Source organism: Leiobunum rupestre, chromosome 4, assembly GCF_980474605.1.
Source record: "Leiobunum rupestre chromosome 4, qqLeiRupe1.1.hap1, whole genome shotgun sequence".
NCBI lineage: Eukaryota > Metazoa > Arthropoda > Arachnida > Opiliones > Sclerosomatidae > Leiobunum > Leiobunum rupestre.
Window position 1 is genome coordinate 33520121 of NC_143387.1, and position 24773 is coordinate 33544893.

The 24773-nt window shown below is 34.9% G+C and overlaps 1 protein-coding gene across 4 annotated transcripts in view; it reads right to left on the bottom strand.

Annotated features, from left to right (window-relative positions):
* Nucleotides 1–904: 904 nt before the first annotated feature.
* The window catches only part of LOC149947487 (uncharacterized), a 47498-nt gene continuing 23629 nt past the window's right edge, over nt 905–24773 (bottom strand). For 2 of the 4 annotated variants that reach the window (XM_090171855.1, XM_090171856.1), the window contains exons 3-13: nt 12053–12107; nt 11411–11563; nt 11205–11339; nt 10964–11113; nt 7333–7485; nt 6945–7103; nt 3143–3259; nt 2965–3078; nt 2765–2890; nt 2581–2703; nt 905–1676 (exon numbers count right to left, since the gene is read on the bottom strand). In XM_090171855.1, the coding sequence (XP_090027981.1) occupies nt 1660–1676; nt 2581–2703; nt 2765–2890; nt 2965–3078; nt 3143–3259; nt 6945–7103; nt 7333–7485; nt 10964–11113; nt 11205–11339; nt 11411–11563; nt 12053–12107 (1302 nt within the window). In that variant the 3' untranslated portion in view covers nt 905–1659. Of the gene's footprint in view, nt 1677–2580; nt 2704–2764; nt 2891–2964; nt 3079–3142; nt 3260–6944; nt 7104–7332; nt 7486–10963; nt 11114–11204; nt 11340–11410; nt 11564–12052; nt 12108–14925; nt 15000–24773 lie in introns of those variants that run through there. The other 2 variants (XR_016480332.1, XM_090171857.1) reach the window with 2 other exon arrangements.

Below are 24773 nucleotides of genomic sequence, written 5' to 3' on the forward strand. Positions count from 1 at the left end.
TAGATTCTTTTTCAATTATCAAAAATGTCAGTATTTGCTTGTGGAGTCGGATTCAACGCTAGATTCTCCTCTTAGAGTAAATTGTCAAATTTAATCAACACTTAAAATAATTACAATATATTTAATTATAATTAGTATTAAAAGCACTACTGATATTTCATGGTATTTTTATTAAAATCTTTATAATTTAAAGATTTTAATAAAAATACCATGAAGTATCAGTCGTGCTTTTAATACTCATTATAATTGAAAATTCAACCATGGTAACAAAACATTTTAACGTATATGATTACAATATATTTAATGTCAGTCAATTTAATGTAATTTTATTTTTCATCAAATTTAAAACCTTTCGTTAAATTACGTGATATTGTAAGTTTATTTTACAATATAATGTAATTTATATATTTTTTTTTAATATTTAAAGATTTAGTCTGTTATTAATTCATATATATCAAAATGGTAAATTTTAATATAATGGGCCTTCGTTTGCTGAAGTGCGCAAATGTCTATTCAATTAATAATTATGTATTGGTAGTTCAAATTATAATATAATTTCAATTTGTAAATGACGCCGAGAATAATTTTAAATCCCACCGGATACCATCATCACCATAGAGTTGGGTTTCTCTTCAATAGAAAAGCTTACGCCATCTATAGTAGGTATAGGACATTACGGTAATATAAAAGTTAACGCTTTTCATTTTAAATATTTGTTTGAAGTAAAATATCAATTTTGTATTCTTCAAACTATAAATTAAATGAATTCTATAGGTTTTGGTATATGTGATGATTATATCTAATTCTAGATGGCGGAAATAAATCGTTAAGATAAAGCGCGAAATTTGAAAAACGGAACGTCCAAAAAAATATTAACTAAATATTTTTCTTTATTCCCCAAAAAAATAAGTTTTCTTTACACTGAAAATGGCAGTATCACTATTTAGAAACTTCAACAAAAGCTCCTTATATTACTTTAACCTAAACATTTGTTAGAGCTGGCTCGGCGATTTTTATTGGTTTAAAGGCTCTTTAATATCATAAATTAATAATTGAATATTTAATTACGGGCAATTCATCGCCCGAGAGGATTCGGATGAAAAAAAAAATAGCTGCCATTGGGTTTTCGCTCCAGGCCGAGCGTTTCACTCGTATTTGCAAAATTAACGCTACCCATTTCGACTCTGCAAATTCGGTGTAATTTACATAAATTAAAACAATTGTGTCTAAGCTAAAATGAAAAATAACCACGAAAGATGTAATTAATGAAATGAACGTAAACTTGTAGAACACGCTTTAGCACTCGATAATTATACCTTATTCCAAAAGGGAATTTCGAATTAAAAATGAAACAAAAAAGAGAGAGCTTTTCAGTCACTTTCGAAAAATAGCTGCACTTGGAATTTGGCGCCATTTCTAGCGTCCATTTTTTTAATTCGCTCCATCGTGAAGATTGGGTAATTTGAGAACGCACATTTTAGGAACAACAAAACACGATGCAGTCACTATCTACTTCCGAGTCACCTTTTCGCGACCCGCTGATTTTGGTATCACACACATGGCAGGGGGTTTTTTTTTTGATAAATAAATAAAATGAGGAAAGTTTTTCGTCCTAAATTTCTACTAAGTATTCTTGCTAAGGAACAAATCAATGGTCTGTCATGGTTTTTCGCAGGCTGAAATAAAAGAATATAGTATGTTAGATTATGTCTGACGCTAGTTCGACAATAAAGAGCGAAGTTTTAAGGTCTTAAACATAGTTTTATTTTTTAAAATCATCCGTGACCTTTCTTAATTTGTATTCCTTTTTTTGCCTTCAAAACAAAATATAATTTTGAACGTTGAGCGTTTCGCGAAGCAATATTAGCAGAAGTAAATGAACCGAAGTTATTGAAATAGCGCTCAGAATCGGAGTGCGTTTTCCTTATGAAAATGATGAGAAAATTGAGTCAAATAAAATCTAATTTCCATCCCCGTCTTTTGACGTGATAAATTGCACTTGGGAATTGTTGGTATGGCTATTTCTATGTATAAAAAATGGTTTCATAAAAACAAAAACTTTTTTTTGGCCTAGGAGCGCGCAAAATTTCAAATTCGAGGTAAACATGTAACTTCATAAGGAAAACGCCTCCAACATGGGGAGTATAGCAGTCTGATAACTTCGGTTCATTTACTTCTGATATTAGTTACGCTTGTAATTTAAGGATATCGGTTTTGGAAGAAAAAAAAGTTATTGTTTTCTATATGTCGTCATAAAATGTTTTTAAGTTAAGGATATATTCGTTTTGAAAAATCCCTTCTCTGAAATATTACGTCTAGAACCTATTATTTACTACTTTTCATCGTAAAATACCAATCATTGTAAAAGCGATACCAGTTACACGTCCATGTTTGTAATTTCGGGATATTCTTTTTTGAAAAATAACTTATCCGGAATATTGCGCTGCGTAACCTATTATTTACTGTTTTTGTTCGAACTACAAACGGAATCTTCCCAGTCGGAGATTGCTAGTTTTACCTCTCGCCACTTACGAAACTAAAGCGACGAATTTCCTCATAGAAGTTAAAGGTGACACTTACTACAAACTTCGCAGTCTGTCTCGTCACTGTTGTCCCCGCATCCGTCTACACCGCTGCATAAGATGGCGGATGACCGACACCGGTTATTGTCACATTGGAAACTGTTAATCGGGCAACGATCACCTACAAACAGAATGGTTATTACGAATTTGAAATGTCTTTACGCGAGTTGAGTTGACTTTACCCTTGTCACAAACGTCCTCTAACTCGTCGCTGCCGTCCAAACAGTCGATGACCGCGTTGCAGAACGTGTACAGAGGCAGACATTGTCCGCTGGCGCATCGGAAAGCGTCAGGATCGCACGGGATACCTGCAAATGTTCATTCTCTCGTTACTTTATTGTTTGCAAATCTATTTCTATTTAGCCACAATGGATATACTGACCTTTATAACAACGCGCTTCGTCACTTCCATCCGGACATTCCCACCTTCCGTTGCAAACTGTGGCCCTCGAGAGACACGTGCCATCGTTACATCTGAAGGCTTCCCTGGGACAGTCTGTTTCGGATGGCGAATAATGTTCTAAGTGTTAAAATCTAAGAAGCGATTGTTTAGATTTTACCATTGGCATTGCAAAACGCTTCGTCACTACCATCGGCGCAATTGGTCTGTCCGTCACACACGAAATACCACGATATGCACTGGCCGTTTCGGCACTGGAAAGTGTCATTTTTGCAACCTGAAACGAGTGCCGGGCAATATATTATGAGACGCATTTTGTGTCGTAACTATAAGTTTAACGATAATTTTGCGTTACGACTAAAGAACCACCGACCTAAAGCTTCAAGTAGAGGATGAATCCACGAGGCTTTCTTTACCCAGTAATCCGAAAGTGAAAGTAAAGCTAAGCCTTGTGGAATTCTCATACGGTCTATTATAAGGGCACCGGATCAAAACAAATATTTTTCTGGTGTTTTGGTCTTTGGAGGTGTTTTCGTATTTTTACCATGTTTATCAAGTTTTAAATTACCATAATTATACGCAAGAAATAGAAATTCACTCTGATGACCACTAATATTTTGTCATTTTCTTTTCTCAGGTATATAATTAACTCGAAACGACGAATATTTATAATAAAATCATTGGTGCATAGTGAAATTTGCCAGGAATAAGCGTTTGCCGCGCACATCTTAAACGCATTTTTTAAACATTGAAAAATAAATCTTTAATCGAAGACTTAATTCGTTCATGTGGTGTCTCGTATTTTGGTGGTACTTTGACGCGCACAGAATTCCATAAGGTACCCGTCAGCCCCATCCCCCTTTCTTACGTAAGCGGACAAACACCTATAATTCAACACGGGTAATTAAAACTCATTTTCCCATGCGTAGTTGCTAGGAATATTTCAACTCCATATTATGTCTAAGCCGCTTCGAGCTAGAAAATTTCAAGGTCATTGTGTAATTTACTTGGAGAGTCATTAGCTGCTTTTAAATTTGGGTCAACGACACCTCGCAATCCCCACGCAGCACCTCCAACTCCAATGATGGTCGTTGGTTAAATTCAAGCTATTTTCTTATAATAACTATTAAGAAAGAAAAACCACTTTTTATGGTAGACAACGTGAATAGACCTAAATCGTAAGAAGGTTCTCTATGTTCGCGGGGAGTTGTTACGGTGGAGAGAAAGTGTGTTTTTGAGTCATGATGGGTTTTCTGCCTCTTTTTAGCCCCAATGAAAAGAGATTGGGATTCTTTTGAAGCTATAAGCAGACCGACTCAATTTAAGTCTTTAAAGAATATGCCGATATGCATCAAAGGTTTGAAGGTAATAGATTGTATAATTGCTCTCAAAGTTTCTGCGATGCCGGACTTTCTGGTTTGGCCACGAAGCCTTTGACTTTTGATTTGTGTGACGCTTCTATTATCTCTCCAGTATCCTGTAAGCCTTCCGAGTTAACTCCTTATACAGGGTGTTTCGTTCATGTTTACTAGTCCCGCTCTACCGTAGAGTGATTACCGACATTAAACTTGATGGTTTATTAATTACGAGGTGGACACCATTACGGATAATGAAAGGGTTCAACTATTTAATTCGAATGCTCTTAATTGTTTTAAAGGTAATAGTTAAATCGACCTTTCGTTTGGAAAACTTTAATTGCGTAGCGTATATAGGAAATTAACGTATTTCATGATCCTAAAAGGCGTAAAATAAACGACTTATTCGTAAATTCAGTAGACAAAACATTGCTCGGGACCACCTGTTTTAATTTACTTAAAATTGTTTAAATAGTCGTTGCCAATCCAAGAGCAGGATAAACAGCGTCTTAATTAAAAAACGATACAGGGCCAATATCTCAAAATGTGTTTTAGGTTGGAATTTGAAATTTTAACTCATGGTTCAAGGTCATTCAAAGTTTATCTCGAAAACCAATGGATTTCGAAAAATGGTTTCAATTTGAAAAGTGTGTGAATTGATATATTAAGTCTAAATGGCTTTAACCCGATGCAAAACACTATGATAAAACCTTTCAAATTGGAACAATTTTTATAAATCCATTGGTTTTCGAGATAAACTTTGAATGACCTTGAACCATTAGTTACAGGTCATCCGAGTTGGAAATTTCTGAACACCCCTTACCAGATGAGAATGTCTAGCAAATTTTGATACTCTAGCATGAGTACTTTTCGAGTGATTAGCCCTTCAACCTGGTCTCTGGTACATTATTTTCATAAGGACAAAAATCCCTCGACTTGTTATTGGTCAAATTAGGTGGGACAAAAGCTATTTAGTCCTAAAATGTGACGAGGAACACTTTTCTAATTGAAACCAACTTTGTATCTCTAATGGTTCTCGAGATAAATCTTGGATGACCTTGAAGACATGGTTCAAGGTCATGGAAATTTATTTTCGTTGTCACGTTCTATGTGTCCTGAAAATTTAAAATTCCTAGCTAAAACACATTTTGAGTTATTGGTACTGCATCGCTTAACACCCTCTATATGCAGAATGTATAGAGTTGCAATGCATTTGGTGAAAGTATGCTACTTTGACGTCATACCCCAGAACGGAATCAGTTAACTATGAAATCAGCGTGGGCTTCTACTTTCCTCTTAAAAGTACCATCCTAGTTATTTTTAAACCGGATGGCCATTTAAGTATTGAACTAAAACGTTTTATTTTGCAGTTTTTTTTTATCCGATTATGAAATCCTTGGCTGCGTTCAACAACTATCAACGGAGAAAAACCGTTGAGTTCTTTTAATCAACGCTACGTCACAAAAATTTAAAAGTTGTTGTACGATTTAAGCTGGTTTCACACTCGACGGAAAATTAGCAGCGTAAAGTTGAACGTTAGCGGTATATCGAATGGGAATCAATTTTCAGCTCGGCGTTTATTATCGTCTTTCCGGCTGACTTAACGAACAAAATATCGTCTGCTACCCCTCCTTTAACTTTGTCGAATGACGTCACGACACCGATGAGCAACGGAAAAACCATCACACTCAGCCGATGTTTCCGCTGAGTCTCCGATGATCAACTTGACGTCAAAACCGGAAGTAAAAAAACCCGTTCAGCAAAAAACAGCTGACCGTTGAGCTCAGCGCTGAGCTTTTTTAGAGTTGTTGAACGCAGCCCTAGTTTCGTTTTATTATTCTTTTATATTTAAATATTGCATTTATTTAAAAAATAATCTGGTGGTCAATATGTCCAGTTATACTGAAAATTTATTTCAGTTAGTAGTTTATGTTTTAATTGTTTTTACTCATAGTACGATTACTCTAGACGGCATAGCAGAAGTCAGTTCAAAATTCGGAAATATTGTAAGCAAGGGCCTATCTAGTAACTTGCGGTTAAGAGTCATATTATAGTTTTTTGGAGATTTGGAGAGGGCGTCAGCAATAAAAAGTTTCTTATGTAGTCTTTCAATTTTAACGTTGCTTGACAGCATGTAAATAACGGATAGGCCAATAATACATAATTATATCTTTCATCAATGAGTTTGCAAGTTTGATCCTCACTGGTTAAAGGGGTATTCCCCGACTTCTTCGGTTTCCCATTTCTATACAAGCTTGTTGAAGTTAACGGTATCAGTTAGTGTAGGTAGCGTTGGCTAGCGTGGCACCTAGGAGCGACAAACACAAGGAGAGCGCAGCTAGCCTTTAAACACGCTAAGGCAGTGTTGTGTACAAATTTCATTGGAAGAGTCTTCACGCTGAAAATAATTTTGGAATTTTCCCCTTCCGACGGCAGCAGGCGCTAAAGCGTCTAACCAATGAAAAATGTAGGCAAGAAAATCCACGAATTTGTACGGTTTGCGTCCTCCTTGTGTGGGGTGCTGTGTTTGTTGCTCCTAGGTGGCACGAAGGGCTTGCATTGTAGGATTACTCATGACGTTTGTTTGAGGATGACGAGCGCACTTACCCGTATTGATTGCGTTGCATTTGGGCGTCGACTTGACGCAATTGCACCTTCCATCGATGCAGGCGCTGTTGGAGTCTCTGGCGACGCATTCTCCGCTGTGGTTACATTTGTGGCCCAACGACACCGCCGCGGAGACGTCGACGGGAATGACGCTTTCGGCTAAAATTAAGGAAAAGGGTGATTTCGAAAAACGAATCAAATGACTGCCTTCGGTGTCAATTTTAATTAGGTCGTTATTGGCTGACAGGCATTTATTATAAAGACCTCTCGCTAATATAGCGGCTTAATTATACGGTTTAATTTCCGTTAAACCCCGATTCCGTTTCATCGCGTGATTAATTGACTGGCTCGTTCATTCACGTGCACTGCCTGTCTTCCCATTATATACCTTTAATGAGTTCCGGTTCGCATTGAAGTCCATTGCGAGACACGACAAAGCCTGGCTTGCATCTGCAAACTGGTCCCCCGTCTTCTTTGTGACAGTGGCTATTCGCCGTCGTCGCTTCGCAATCTTCCGTACTCGCGCAAGGACTAGTTAAATCTGCATTTTTAATGGACCAAAAGAAATCAGTTCGTTAGTATTTTTTTTAATGAAATTCCTCCGGAAGTTCAAGGTTTTTGGGATAAATTTGTGTTGGGGTATTTTAGTCATGAATCACGGTTTTAATTACGCCGTCTTTGTCTTTCTTCTTAATGGTAGCTTTCACGGTTGTGGACGTTTCAATTAATTGGGAAATATTTTGCTAGATCAAAATGTTTTTTTCCTCAAAAACCTGTAAAAGGGACTATTTAAAAATAATGGAGCTCTATTAATAATTAGGCATGAATTTAATTTTCCAAAAATTAGCAATTTATGAAAAATATTTGTAATTTAAAAAATATCAATTTTAAACCTGACGCCTGAAGAGGGGTTTCGACCCGAAAGCTAGCGTTTTTATCAATTTTAACATTAAAATGTTTTAAACCATGAAGTATCGGTCGTCTTTTATTTATAGTTTTAGTATAGAATTTTACCATGGTGAATAAATTAATTATCTATGAAAAAATATCAATGTCTATAAATTATAAATAAAAAATTAAAATAATTTGTTGTTAAGAATTTTTATCCACCAAAATATGTGACTTGGAAAATTAAAGTAATTTTCTGCATGAGTTGGGTATTTTTGTGAAAAAAAAATTGCTTTTTTTCCAGTGAAACAATCAGCTAAACGTTACGAATAAAGTATCAACGGACACTTAAATGGGTTTAACACCTAAAGAAAGAATGGGTTCCATAAATTGGTTACGTTATAAAATAAATAACGATCTTCACTTTAAATAGACCATGAAAAATTCTAAACTATAGGTTTTGTACGCTTTCGAGCTAAATTCAATAAATGAGAAATTATTTTCTAAATATTTTATGAAACTACTACGATGCAATCATTGCGTAGAGATGTTTATTACGGCTAAGATTTTGTAAACGAACGTAGCATTGTAACAGGAATGTTATCTAACTCTCTCTAGTAAAAACCCTAATTAACTTTATATAACGTTTAGAATTTTCGGTCAAGGCGCGCAATCCTCAACTGTGATGGTGAAACGTTTGTAATGATGGTAACATTCGATATAGGCAGCCTATTATTAATCACTTCCTCGTACACGCGTTTAAAATTTGAGTGCAGGGAGGGAATGGGGCACCCTATTCTGTAATATGTAATAGCAGATCGTATAGCGTGGCCGCCATTAGCCGTCACCCATTTATTAAGGGGCCTCCAATTTAAAATCTTCTTTCCTTTTAAAATAGCAACTACAATAACACGATATTAAAACCCGTTGAAGTTTATCGGATCGGTTTCGCAAAAATCGCGCTCCGATCCCAGAAGAAATTTTCTCCCCGAAATTAGAAATTGCCCAATTAGCTACGTTTACATTTATTACATTTCACCGAAAAGCAAATTTTCTCTGGGTTCCGTCACCGCGTTTCACCGCCGGACCGGTTTTGGCACCCATCATCGAAATCACACAATCAACCTCTAAAAAATATGTAAAAAGGATTAATTTGGATATTTTCGCTACCCTTACATTCGGGGCAACGTTTCTTATTTAAGTACACGTTTCTGAATTACCATTTTGAGCGTAGAAACCTTAACGTGAAACTCCAAAATTTTGAAATAACATTTCTGTACAAATCCAATCAGCTAGATTTTATTATTTTTTGGGGGATTTAACAGTGCTTGTATGAAATTAATTAAAGTGTAGGAATTGACGGCTTTTAAAATTCATTTTGCGCGTGAAAATACCTCTACATGTTATGGTCAAAAAAGCACTCAAAGAAGGCTGTGTGCCCAAGACATGTACCTGTCGTGTTGCGCGCTAAAACGTCATTTCAAAATCCATCAATTGAGAAGACGTTGAAGTTGTTCTAGTTATGAGAGCTAGCTTTGAGTTAGGTACTTCTTCTTGCTAATATTACCGGAAATAAGTAACCTAACAAATACCGATAGAAAGTTTCCTTTCTTATCCAATTTAATGGCGTAGAAATATTGGATACGCTTACATTCCAAAAATCCCACTCGTTTTCCGTCTAGCAGAGGTGACAAAGTTCAAATCATTTCCCGCGCGGGTCAATAGAGCTGTTGACCCATTCGCCATTTTTACGACTCGTGTAATTTTAAGAATCCGCCCATGCGCTTGAACTCCGCTTTGTAACTCGGCACTTTAAATTGGCCATGAAGTTACCAGTTAAAATGCACATTCACCCCCTTATTTCCCTTTTATTTTGGTACATAAGGAAGGAAGGGGGGGGGGGCGTACTTTTTATAATATAACCTGCGGGGCATCACGTCTTCGAGTTGGAGAAGGGAAGCTTTTAGTGCCGCGTTTGGAAACAACCGCTTCGTATCTGACCTAACATATCCGGGAAGAATTGTTGTTACATTTACCGCCACCAATGATGCCGTAACTTTCAACGGGTTTGCGGTTTGCGGTTTAGTGAAACTAAGGAACGCATTTTCTAGTTATTACGAAAGCCACACTTCTAATCGCGACTAACCACAATTTACGAATACCGGCTCAACCCAAGCGTCTATAAAACTAGATGGTATAAATAAATTCGAAATTACACATTTCTGTATAAAGTCGATTTACGAAATATGAATATAATGTACAATTCAGTCCCATCAAATGTTACGCCTTTGTCGAAATTTTACGTTTTATATATCCTCCAAAACTCTCAACCCGTTTGATAGCAAAATTGACCAATTATTTGGAGAGGGAACGTCGGTAAAACACAGTTTGACATATTTTTAAGACCCCTAGATATAGTCGAATACAAAGTGTACTCCCTTACGCGGCTTTTAAATCGACAGATGGAGTCACGGTATTAAAAACCTCTTGTAACCTCTAATAATAATAGGTTTTTGTTTGTTACGTTAGAAAATTTTCGATAGTGTAATTAGGAGGTTCAATAATTCGCGGTTTTAACTTTAAAAATAATTACTGTAACTGTGATAATTCTAGTTTCAATTTTAGCTCATGACAAGTGAACCAACGTCAATTTGAATGTTTCAATACTTTACATTATCAAACCAAAGAAAGAAATTTTTAAATTCGCCAAAATCTCATCGTACTTTCCGTGTTACGGAGGCTATTAAGGGTTCCATAACTTCCATTCTTAACCATTTAATCGTTATACACTTTTCAATACGCGCGTGGAGCCCATTCTTTAAGATTTCCAACTTCGTGTAATTTTGCGCGATGATAATTACGGAGAAAATGCAAACGCTTCTAAGTAGTATATCCCTCCGTTTGGGAAAAGGCGCGTGAAATGATTTTATAACAACGTTCCGTGACACGTATATACGTGTTTATGTGGGGCCCAATTCGATTGATGGCGGTGTCACATCTCTCGCAAATATTACGGCAATTTTAAATTACGGTTATTTGTCAGCCAGCTTATATATATAAGTGTTATGATAGGGCCGAGGAATTCAGCACGCGGGTGTGTAGGAATGGTCGTGGTCGGAGGAGATACTTACGCGGCAGGCAGTGGCGTTCTTGCGTAACCATGTAGTTAAGCGGGCATTGGCACTTCCCGTAGGCCCTCGGAATAATGTACTTGCAGTAGCTATACTTGCTACCCAAGTGGCACTGATGATCGGTTAGGCAGTAGTCGTGGATTTTCGACGCTACGTAAGCGAAATAAACACATTTTGGACGGGTCATTGGGTTATCCCTGGTCACGAACATACCGATTTAGATTAAGTTAGGTGTACTTACGTGGAAGGCACTTGTCGAATCTTAACGGAACAAAGTTAGGCTGACATTGACAAAGGCCGTCGGCGCTGCACCTACTGTTTGGAACTTTGGCGGTACACTGCTCGTCCATCGTACATCCGTACGTTAACAACGAAGCTACGGTACAAATTTAAAATGCCACGTATAAACGAATCATTCCCCACTAACGCGTCATGGTCGGGACTCACGTGGTAAGCACGTTGTATCGTTGAACCTGACGTGTCTGTGGCGGCACGAGCAAGTCCTCTGGTTCCAATCGCACTGACTGTTTGGTACGAATAGTAGACACTCGAGCGTCGATCGGCACGGCGCGTCCAGCGTTAAAGCCGTAACGGCTGAGTCTGAAAGTGACCAGGTTAATTACATTCCGTTATTTAAACTATAGTCAGGGCCATCTTAAGGCATGGGCTAAGTGGGCTACAGCCCAGGGCCCCTAGCCAGTTTTGGGGCCCCGGAAAAGCTAGCCTTACCACCACTATTCTAGGGATAAGGATTTAGTTGGTTAAATATTATTTATGTTCATTTTATATTACATATCTTTTAGTTACGTCTAAAGTAATTTGACTCATCGCCACATCGCGTATCATACGGTACCACAATTTCTAAACCTAAAAGCGAGTCACTGTCAGTAAAAATCTGATTTTCAATAGGCCTATGTTATACTTTTGAAATTAAAAGTTTTGATTTGATTGTTGTGTAGTTGAATTTAGACAACGGACATACAAAGGCTAACCGTTGGGGATCGCAAAGGTCTTAAGAAATAATTTAGCCCAGGGCCCCAAAAAGTCTTAAGATGGCCTTGACTATAGTAGAGGTTACAGTGAACGTACCTTGAATTCGATACATCCCATACGGTCCCAGAGTATTACCTGCGCTGCTCACCATCTGAAACCACAAACGTGTTATTGTCAATTAGCTAGGCTAATACCCAAGGCACCACCTTAGGCCCAAGTCATTTATCGAAATTAACTCGATAACGCGTAAAATTTATAGTTTTATTACTAGCGTGGAGCAACAACCACAGCACTGCCCACACAAGGAGAACGCAGCCCGTCAAAAGTCGTGCATTTTCTTGCGTACATTTTTCATTGGTTAGACGCTTTAGCGCCTGCTGCCGTCGGAAGGGGAAAATTCGGAAATTGTCTTCCCTCTTTCCGTAAAACGTTCAGCGTAAAGGTTCGTCAAATGAAATTTGTACACAACACTGCGTTAGCGTGTTTAAAGTCTAGCTGCGTTCTCCTTGTGTTTGTTGCTCCTAGTTGCTAGCGTCTGTCAAACACTCGGTACCAGTATGATTTATTCGCGGAATCGCGGGGTCTAGACTGTAGCAGCGTTTACGTGTATAAATTGTTCATTTTGAGCTAAAATACTTAGTTTAACACCGAATAAAAACGCTAGATAACGTAATTGTGTCTCACTTATATACACTTAATTTTTTTATTTAATTATTTTAAAACGTAGCTAACGGTTTTCAATAAATATTTGTGTTTTCATATTTTACGTGACCGAAATTTGAAACGATATTTAGTTCGTGCTAAAACTCTCTAATGGCAAAAAATCATTAAAGCAAAAACAATTTAAGGTATTTTTATCCGGGTAATATCGGCGATATAGCTGAACAATTCCCTTTCGTGAATAACACTCGATAAATATTAATTTTCCATTCAGCGGCGTTTTGGCGGTAAATAATAAAAGCCGTGTAATATTTCTTTGGTTGTTGGGCTCTTTCTCACGGCGCGATGAGTTGATTCCATTCGCTTTCGATTTAAAGCAAATTTGAGATCTTTTCGGATCACATCACGCCAATTATCTCATCCAGCGAAAGTTACGGAGGCAGATGAGTGATGTTGGCATAGCGTATATTAATTCGTAAACTTCTAAACAAATCAGCGGTGCGTAGTCCGGAAAATATACTTTTCGCTTTCTTTGAATCTTCCGTTTAATACGCCTCTCTATTTGTTACCTTGACGTGAAAAGCGCATTCCCGTTCTCGCTAATAGCTCACCTTGACGGAGCTAATTGACCAAAGAATTATCTTCGCGATTAATAGCGTCATTTAAATGACGTCTAATTGTCGCCATCTTTCGGGCCCTCGGGGCCAGCTCGTCTTCCGGATTCAAATTAATCGGGAAACTGCGTTCCTTTTTTGACTGCGATTTCAAAAGATCCTTTTTACAATGACACGTTTTAAATTGTTCTTTCTTTGTATTTGTAGTATCTATAGACCGTTATCGGCATTCGAGCAATACACTTTGAAACTGGGGAGATTCTATGGGACAAAGCATTTCCGGTTACTCGACATCCTCTTCAAAGGCAAATTTTGGGGGATTTTAATGAACTTTTTAAATTTTCTTTTATTTGAATTGCGGGTCTGCATTTTCTTACAGTCATAGAAGACTAGAGTAAATATAAACTGAATAACAATACAACACCGAAGTAGCGTGTCAGCTTAAGGACAGAGAGACGCGAGCTCAGAAAAACAGTTAAACCGATACCCATTCTACACACACTTGATTCGAACAAACACTATTGATAAATTGGTGTCTATGTAAAAGACGGGTCATTACAGTCGACGCTAGTATATCCGTATCCTAAGTTGATATTTCGAGTGTCATAAGCAACGCCCCGTGAAACTTGAAATTAGTAATGAACATTATTAAAGTTAAGTCATTAAACTAGAAACTCTTTTTTCTCAATGATTATTTTCACGCGTATTAGTATCTTTCCACGGGGTGTCATGGGGCCCATCGATTTGTTTCTCTTTCGGTAAAGTTGAATGTTTTGGCAATAAAGAATATTTTTCCTGATTCCTTTGGCAGTTGGTTGACTCAAAGAGGGGTTTCAGCTTCAAGAACAATGCCTCCGAGTCATGTAGATCCACTATGCGTGGCCTATGGCGTAAAAGGACATTTAGAGATTTAATAACGGCCATTAAAGGGCCGCTACCGTATGCTACTTATTAAATCTTTAATTAATTTACGTTCCCTTGGACGATGTATACGATATATTAAATTTATACCATTTCTCGATTGGAGGGTATCGTTTTTAATCATACGGATAGGGAATGTTGGGAATTACACGTATTTATACAATAAAAACCCGGATAAAGGTACATTTTAATCTACCGGTACTCTGCGTTAAATACACTGGGTGGCCTTTTCGTTTCAATTATATCGAATCAGTTGGGGTAGCGACAGTATTATACAAATTATCTCATCAACAGTAATAGCGATGGAATTTTCTGGTATACTCAAATATGATATATTTGTATCGAGACTGTTTTTATACAAGTATATTTAGCTTAAGGGTGTTGTTACGAAACGTTGGGTTTCGCAGTATGGACCGCGAAAGCTTTAGAGGGACTCGTTTTTGTATTCCACGTCTTCGTATTTTTTCGAAATAGATTTACGCTATAAACACGCGCTTTAGTAGATGAAAATAACGAGTCCTTTCCATGTTAAAATATTTCTAACAACCGAAATCTGACGCCATTTTCTTATTTTAAATTTTCTTTTAATTTCAGCAAGGAGGTCTGCTTAAAAATATTCTTTGCTTCTGCTAACACAAAGTTAATATATATTTTTTTAATTTCCCGAAGGGTTTTAAAGTTAGATAAGACGGAACAAATTTAAATAAATTCCGTGGGTGGGGCTGATGGTAATATAGAGGAATCTAAATCGTTAAAAACAATCGTAATACAGACATTCCCCGAGAGTTAGTGTCGTCCGACCGGTGAAACCCCGACCAAATGTCTCCCTGGAGGTAAACGACATAACCCGTTCCGTACAAGAACCACGACTTTAATGAAGATATCCCTCTCTCTCTCGCAGAAGCAATTAGATGCCAACCAGATTACGAATCCAATAAGAATTCACGTCCATTTATAAAACATTAATAAGCTATCTGTCTCGAAAATATGTAATTTGAAGCGCGAATAACGTTTATCTTAAAAGATCGCGAAGTTGCTCATTCTCGCTTTTCGAAGCGGATTATTCGTCATTGTACGGATTTCCTATGCGTTTAATTTCGGGTTTTGTCAAATAAATACCTTTAGCCTCGAGTTAAGTAATTAAGATATATTCTAATATCTTAGGAGGAATATTTTCGCGCTTAAACAAATTCTCCACCGTAATAACAGGAAGACGACACTCGAATAAATGACGTTGTTTTTTGTAGGCTGGAATTTCCATTTTCCAAACAGCGTATCTATCCCGCATACGTTTTGGAATTGCTTAATATCTCTGACACGACGTGACGAACTAAAGAGATCATCAGACACTATACTCGCTTATTTTTGATATTGTACCGCCAAAACCGCGATAGATATTTTACTATTAAAGTAATAGCTCTTTAAAGAGTCGTTGTACCACGAGAAAGGTATAATTACTAAATTTTTAATTGAGATTAAAAGTTGCTCCGTGATCAACTCATCACAAATCGTGATCTTTTCCTTTATTTAAAAAAAATCCGATCTCTTTTTAAGATTAACCACGCTAAGGGCTTCGAGATATTAAAGTCCCACTCTGAATATAAATAGTTGTGTCTTTTTTTTAAATTCGTTGCACGTTGCTAATAGGATAGGAAATCGAGATGAAATTATTTTTTTCAATTCCGCGAGGGACTTTACCTATAAATCTATACGCTAATTAAATCAGCGAAAACTTTATTCTATTACGTAAAAATTTCTTCTTTGCCTGTGTTGATAATTAGACTGATCGTTTGCAACTCGGCTCTTCTCGATCTTCCTTGGCTCCATTATCAAACGTGATGTCATTATTCCTCGGCCAATAGAAAGGCGTCTCTTAAATTTCTCAATTTTATCAAAAAAAAAAGACAAAGGACATTTTGAAGGTCGTTTCGTTACGAAAGTGATAATGATGCCATCGTGGATTAAACGCTTTTATAATCCGAGTAATAGTTCAAAGTATGAAAATACTGTCACATTATTATACGAATTGAAAACCATTTATGTGTTTTTTGACAATGATCTTTTTATCATAAAACCGCTATTATTTCTCAATCTAGTAGAATTTTTCAAGGATTCAATACGTCGATTTACAATAATAAAAATAAAACTTAAGATAAATCAATCATATAAAGTAATTTGATTAAATCTAAATTAAATTGCATTATTACTACAACGGTTTCTTAACGAAATTGAACCTAAAGTTATTAGGATTAGTTTAATAAAAATAGATGTAAAGAGATTCACTAGATTCACTACAAACGTGACGCTCCAGCGAATTCACTTTGACCCTGGCGTCAGGCTAGATTACGTCAAAATAAGGAAACGTAGTTTTCCATAAAAATCCGCGCTATTTTACCTTCGAGACAGCGTGGATGCGTACTCTTTAACACCACCGACAAACAAGGAGAGGCCAAAGTTGATTATATTTATTTCCCTTTCGAGAGAGAGAGCGCGAGAGAGAGATTAGACAGCGTATTATTCACGTTTCGAGTTCAAATCGCGCGCAGCTGGACTCGCGTTTAAGGAAACAAAGACTCTTAATTCCTTTAAATGGATTTCCATTGACGGAAATACGATCCGAAAAAGTGCTCGGAATAAATAAATTCATATTTCCGCGGTCGGTTCTTTCGAGCCGTCCCAAATAGTTGACCTTGGGAACGTAACGCGCAACAGGAAGAGCCGCCATTAGTTAAAGGCTAGTTCCTAATCTTCCCCGTAAACTAAATCCCTTATCAGTGCCTCCTTAGAGACTGCGACTTCCTCTAACCCAAAGCGCCTCGCTATTCCGAATAGCTTCCGGTACGGTTCGTCCGCCGTTTCAACTACCTCCAACGCGAAGAAATAAGTTAGAGAATACGGAGCGGAAATGGTTGGGAAGTTTCGACGAACGTCTAACTTAATTCGTAATGGTAAAATTGCGGAATATTAGGTATATTGCGAGCATCAAATCCAGTTTATACGCGCGGATCGAGTGTCTCGAGTGCGATTGATAAGTTGCGGTCGAAGTCAAAGGTCGTCGAGGAGCCGGCTTCGAAGCTCGCTTGTTATTGAGATGGTTTGATTTCGAGATGAAGAGCTATTTTTTTCTTTTATCTTTTTTCCCTATCAACCCTTTATTTTTTGGAGATTTTTTTCGCCGTCAGGGTCATTGACAGTAATTTCGCGGCCTCTCAGCCTAAAGTGATTTTTTTCACTTTTTTTATCGCGTGTATCGGGTAAACTTAGGAAACTCTACCGTTATTTAATATCTATCTTGACATTTGATTGATTGTTCGGCTTATTTTGGCTAAGTTGTTTATTCTTAAGGAGAGGTCCTCCCACACCTTGTTATCCGGAGAAATGGCCAGCACGAGAGATCCAGCGTTCAATCATCATTTGCATTTTTACGTTATAACACTATAGCGCGGCTCTATGACGCTATTTTGTATACCTTTTTTTCTGCAATTTGCATATTCGGATTCTGTAGGTCAGCCACCTAAAATTATGGCATTGCAATTCGATCGATGACTTAGGTCTACGATGGTTTTATTAGTATTAGCAGATTATTGGTAGTTTGGTATTTTGAAAACTTCACTAACAAGGAGACATCCCGAGGTGTTGCATTCCATTTTTTTTTTTCAAACACGGAGGTTAAGTAGACCTTCATGTACCTTGTAAGCTCCTAAAGGGAAAAGTTTCAATGGCCATTCGTTTTGCCATGGCAACCAAAAATGTTTTTCACAACTCAAGTTTAAATTTTCTCCACTTAAAATAGCATGGCAAAATCACGGTTGGTAAACCCTAACGATTTTACCGAATTTTATTGATATTTCCCATTTTTATCGATTTTACCGAATTTTATTGATTTTACCCAATTGTTTTGCCAAAATTATAATTTTTTAAATTTTTTTAAAATAGCAAACCGTGATTTTGCCATGCTATTTTACGCAGAGAAAAATTAAACTTTAGTTGTGAAAAACATTTTGGTTGCCATGCCAAAACGAATGGCCATTGAAACCTTTCCCTTTAGGAGCTTTCAAGGTACATGAAGGTCTACTTAACCCCCGAGTTTGAAAAAAAAATCGAGGAGAAACACCTCGGTACGTCTCCTTGTTAATGTTTTGCCTTTATTTAAATCTTTCACATTATTATTCCATTATTTATAAAATGCAAGTAGGCTAACTCCAGATTCCTCGTTTTTGATTGAGTGGATGAACGATATTCGGCCAGAGTTTGAATAGTATTGGGAGAAATTCAAAGCCACGGTCCTTAAAGCCCAATTTCGGTCAGTTTGAAGGCCAGTTTTAGCCAGTTTGAAGGCCAGTTTTAGCCAGTTTGAATGCCAGTTTTAGCCAGTTTGAATGCCAGTTTTAGCCATTATAATTGAGAAGAAACTCTGCGATAGTGTGACAGTGTATAGGGTAGTCATGTGGACTCAAGGTGAAGTGGATTCCACTTTTGAGTACTGTTTTCAGACCGGCGACCCTTTCGACTTTCCCACCCATTTCAAGTGGTCCTACTGCTTTGATATTGACAAAAGTAATGTCATCTACCGTTTTCCACCTCTTAGCTCTCGCGTACGTAAGTCATAATTTTGAAAAATCTGAACCAATAACACGTAGTTTCAAAAGTAAAATATCAGAAACAAATGAAACTGAGTTCGAAAGAAGCGATTCTTCGCGGAACCCGTGTACCTCACGCGCTACGTATCACGATAGAAACGAGCCGCGAAATTTGAGTAGTTAATCTACCTCACGAAAAAGCGTATATGTACCGCGGCATTTTAGAATAGTACCGTGGTCTCAGTTTATTTTTTAAGACCGAATGTTACCAGCTTCAAAGTAGAGTATAATGCCTTAACGTAATAAATTATACGCTTGCATAAATCTAACCAATACCTGCATCTCGCTCTATGTAAGTATATATGAGCAAAATGTTTCGATGCGTGGTAGATTATGTAAGAACATGGCGGCAGTTGCGTAACCTGTGAGAAACAACGGCTCGAATTAGCATATCTCCGGAACCATCTCGGTTCAGGGAATCAAGACCCTTTAGAAGGAGGGGGCCATATGCCAACGGAACATATTCACGATTACGAATGTCTATTATACGCGCCAGTTCGTGAAGGGCCATTACTAACGCTCTTCGCGGATTTTGACGCGAGCAGCTTCGGAAATGGACCGAACGGATAAAACGTGTACGCCAAATCTAACGGCATCTTGAGCCCTTTCTTTAACTAGACGCGGACGCTCTCGGTTGTTTCGGGGTTTCTAAAATGAACGAGAAATATCAAATACACGATTTTCACCGGAATTCTCCTCTTTACTATAACTGCTGGCTAGAATCCCGCATTCTCGGAGAAGAAAGAAAATTGTTTTATATTTCTTCGGAATTAACTGAATAAACTAAAAAAAATAGAAATCGTGATTTTGTTTTTCTTAACCGATTAAAAAATATCATCTGCGGGTTTAGGCTAGTTTGATATTTAATTAACTTCCTGGGTTTTCTTCCGTAACGATTTACATTTAGATGTAATATATTTTTGCCATTATTTTGTTAAATTTTAATGAGTTCCTGATTTAATTTTAATTGATTTTGTTAATAAAACTTTGTCGTATTTCCCGATTTCAAATTTGTTCAAGTATTAAGCGCTTTTTCATTAATAGTTTAAAGATCGAATTCAATTGAGTTGGTGAAATTTTGCGTTTTAATGCTCTATCCAAAATTATAAAATACCAGAAGTATTTTTAGGGATAAAATATTTAAAGTTTTCTCCTTTTATAAATATTAAGATCGAAATAGATAGTACTGTCAAAATAAACATTTACAAAAGTTCATTGCATTACAAACCAGCCCGAAAATATCCAGAATATCAATAAATTATTAAAAGCAATTTACGAAATCTCTCTGTTATAATCACGTCTTCGATTCTCTTGGAGAAAGATCAGAAGATCAGAGTATCGTTTAACAAACAACTGTCTACTTCATTACACTCTCAATCGCTATTGATAAATTATTTGGATTTTCCTTCGCCGTACATGCTCGATCAACTTTCCCGATAATAGCAATCAATAACTTGGTGATTGAACGATTCCATCGGATATTCCCAGGAAAGAATTCATTGGCATTTGGCGGTTAAACGACTAGCGAGGCGTTGAAACGCCATTCGAGGTAGTAACAAAATGCGTGTATTAATGTAGAAATCGTGGAAAGTATTAAGAGATAAGGGTATTTTTTCCTCGACTCGTCTACGGACGGATGCAATTCGCTTCGTAGGACCCCGATACTTCGTATAATAAAATGTATTCTTCATCTGATGGATTTCTTCCGAATATTATTTCTTCTTGAAGACAACACTTTTCTCTCGGTTTATTGAAACGACTCGTATCTCCCGTGTTTGTATTTACCGCGCGCTGAACGTCCATTCCATCAAAAGGCTCATTCTAGTGAAACGTTTTTGATGTTTTCTTTAACGTAATGATCCATATACTGCCGCGGTTTTTTCTCTATGTTGGATTTAGAATCTATGTTAACCTTGTCGTTGAACCTAAAATCGGTCCAAGTTCATGTTGTTTTGATAGGATTTGTAAAACGCGCTAAGTGGTTTGCCAATTTTTTCATATTTTTTGCACGTTTTTTCCTAAAGTTTGCTTGTTATGTTTATACTTTTGGGAGAAAGTTGTATGCGGAATCAACCGGTTTTATTTTTTAAGACTATCTTTTAGAGAAGTTAAATGAAGGGTCATACTAAATTATTTTCAGCAGATATGACTTTCGCTTTAACTTACGAAAGTATTTTGAAAGTTTTAATGTCGTTATGTAATCGAGGTTTCATACTATTAAATAATAAATAATAATCAGCTAGGCTAATACCCAAGGCACCTCTTTAGGCCTAAGTCATCAAGCGTCTTTTAAAGCCATTAATTAAGGTGGTCGGGTTACAATGCGTAGGAGGGTGGGGGAAAGCCCTTCACAGCACGCGAGCCACCAGCTCCCTACACTTACTATTACAGTCGACCTCTACAAGTTTCTATGTGAAGGGGAAACCTAAGAACACGGGGGAAACCCCCATAAACCAGTGGGGGGAGAACTTGCAGTCTGCCCCAATATGTTTTTGATAAAGCAGGATCATTGATGAAACTTGGATACATTAATAAATCTAAAATTTCAACTTGCAAACTCAACGCGGAGGGAGTAGTTCCGAGTTCTCACTCAGTACCACAAGCTTAGATCGAACCCGGCTCCTCTTGCTGCGAGGCGAAAGTGCTAACCACTCCGCCACCCTGGTTTATTTAGGGAGAATGTCTATGAATTTTAGTTCCTTATCATCCTCCTTTCTTGTAAAAAATCACATAAGCTTGATTAGTTCCCTGAAATCTACATTTTTCAACTCAATTATTTTTTGTAAGTATAAATAAAGAACTTTTCTTCCAATAAATACATTATTTCTGATATATTAGAAGATTATTTCGTTCTTAATGTTAGGGAAGAGGTACGACTAGAAATAATGCAAATAATTTTATAATAATTTGAAACTGTAATTGCGAAGTATTCGTAGCGGTAAGGCCAAATAAGGGTACTAACCCAATTTTGATTAACGGTCACGAAAATAAACTTTAACGCGAAAGTTTTTCTGAAGAATTCTCGCTTCCACTTGCGATATTTTCAAATAACGCCAATAAAAGGTACAGTCTTGAATTTTGAAAAAAATCCTTTAGAAAAACGCTTATTATCGACGGAATAACGGAACACTTCCGTTTACTTGAAAAGGACAAGAAATCAATAGATCGTTAATAGAGTGTGAAATATGCTTCTAAGACTTTTTTATTGAAAAATGCAAAAATTATGAATTTCAATTCGAATCTCCTAAAATAGAAATATTTTTACAGCTAGCTACCTTGGATAATATTATCAAATGATACGATCGTGAGCGAACCAAAATACGTTCGTTTAGTTAACATTTCGGAAAGTGATTTCCTAGATAATAACATATCTCTTAGGTAGACTTCTCCATCTACTTTAACTTTTATATACTTGAAACCTGTGTTTTCCTAGGTCACCCCTTCGAAAAAATGATTTGGTAGAGGAAACCGTGCGGGTTCAAATTTAGCTATTACAGCGACAAAATAATAAAATATTTAATAATAAAATAATAAAATAAAATAATAAAATAATAAAATTAAATAATAAAATATTCAAAAAATAAAATAATAAAAATAAATAATAAAATATTTAATAATAAAATAATAAAATAAATAATAAAATATTTAATAATAAAATAATAAAAATAAATAATAAAATATTTAATAATAAAATAATAATAAATTATAAAATATTTAATAATAAAATAATAATAATAATAAATTATAAAATATTTAATAATAAAATAATAATAATAATAAATTATAAAATATTTAATAATAAAATAATAATAATAATAAATTATAAAATATTTAATAATAAAATAATAATAATAAATTCTAAAATATTTAATAATAAAATAATAATAATAAATTATAAAATATATAATAATAAAATAATAAATTATAAAATATTTAATAATAAAATAATAATAATAAATTATAAAATATTTAATAATAAAATAATAATAATAATAAATTATAAAATATTTAATAATAAAATAATAATAATAAATTATAAAATATTTAATAATAAATTATTAAATATTTAATAATAAATTATAAAATATTTAATAAAAAATCATAAAATATTGAATAATAAATTATAAAATATTTAATAATAAATTATAAAATATTTAATAATAAATTATAAAATATTTAATAATAAATTATAAAATATTTAATAATAAAATTATGAAATGAAATGAAACGGGGTTTAATGTGTACCAAAACAATACAATTGTATCAGCAAGTTGATACACACACTACAAAAATGTATTCAGAAAGTTATAAAGTAATACAATACATGGAGTACTCTCTTAATTAAACAATTTGGTATATGTAAAGAAATATTTTCCTTGGAATATGAGTAAATTAACGATACAAAGTCGAATTCAGTTAAGGAAAACAAAATTGAAGAACATTTACAAATTTCTCAAATCTTTCAATTTGCAATCGAAAAAATCAATTACCTGACCAAATTTATTGGCAGTTTTTAGTATCCGATTTAATGGGTGTAATTCGCTAATATTCGTTTTAAACATCGTATAATTTCTAGTGTTATAGTTAGGTACACATATATTGATTTCTGATAAAATATTGGAACATGGTAAGTAATTTTGAAGTAGTTTATACAAAAATATAAGTTCTGATCTCTCTCGCGATTTATAAAGCGTAGTTAAACCAATGTCTTTGAGAATATTTTGGTAATTTTAACGACATTTTTGTTTTAGGAAATAGAAATAGAAATTATCAATAATTTTTTTTTAATACTTTCAATGTTATTTAAAAGGTATTCACTACAGCCACCCCAAGTAATTGATCCGTACATAGCTCTCGATGGAATTAAGCTTTGATATAATAATATGAAATGCCGACTAGGATTTAAATTTTTGCTAATTTTAAGGATAACGCTTACGGTTTTTTGAATATGCTCTTTGAAATAAAGGCCCTGATCTAAAATTACACCTAGGTCACGTACGCTACTTTTTCTATTAATGATGTCATCATTTATTTTATAAGTGTACCTTATTTATATAAGATGTTTTTCTACTAAATGATATAACTACAGATTTGGCCGGACACCATTTGGAAATTATGTTTAGATCTTGTTGTAGTAGCTGACAATCCGCCAAATTATGAATGGTCCGACATACCTTATCATCGTCAGCGAACTGATAAATGTTGGAGTTAAAAAGTTTGAACTGTAGGTCATAAATATAAATGATAAAGATCAATGGACCCAGCATAGAACCCTGCGGTACACCACAGGTGGCAGGGTAAGTAACGTTCGTAGTCACTCCATTGCGCCTTAGAACATTTATCCTGTTAATAAATTATAAAATATTTAATAATAAAATAATAATAATAGCATATTTAATAATAAAAAATAATAATAATAGCATATTTAATAATAAAAAATAATAATAATAAATTATAAAAAATAAAATATTTAATATTTAATAAAATAATAATAATAAATTATAAAATATTAAATATTTAATGAAGTAATAATAATAAATTATAAAATATTAAATATTTAATGGAGTAATAATAATAAATTATAACATATTAAATATTTAATGAAGTAATAATAATAAATTATAAAATATTAAATATTTAATGAAGTAATAATAATAAATTATAAAATCTTTAAATATTTAATGAAGTAATAATAATAAATTATAGAATATTTAAATATTTAATGAAGTAATAATAATAAATTATATAATATTTCAATATATAATGAAGTAATAATAATAAATTATAAAATATTTCAATATTTAATGAAGTAATAATAATAAATTATAAAATATATCAATATTTTATCTTAATTTAAATTTTATAAATTTCTCATAACTATTCAGTATAATAAGACATTTTTCATGAAATATAAATACTAAGATAATGGCAATGACTTGATAATTGAAAAACGTTCAAATGCTTTTATCTAAAAATATGTTT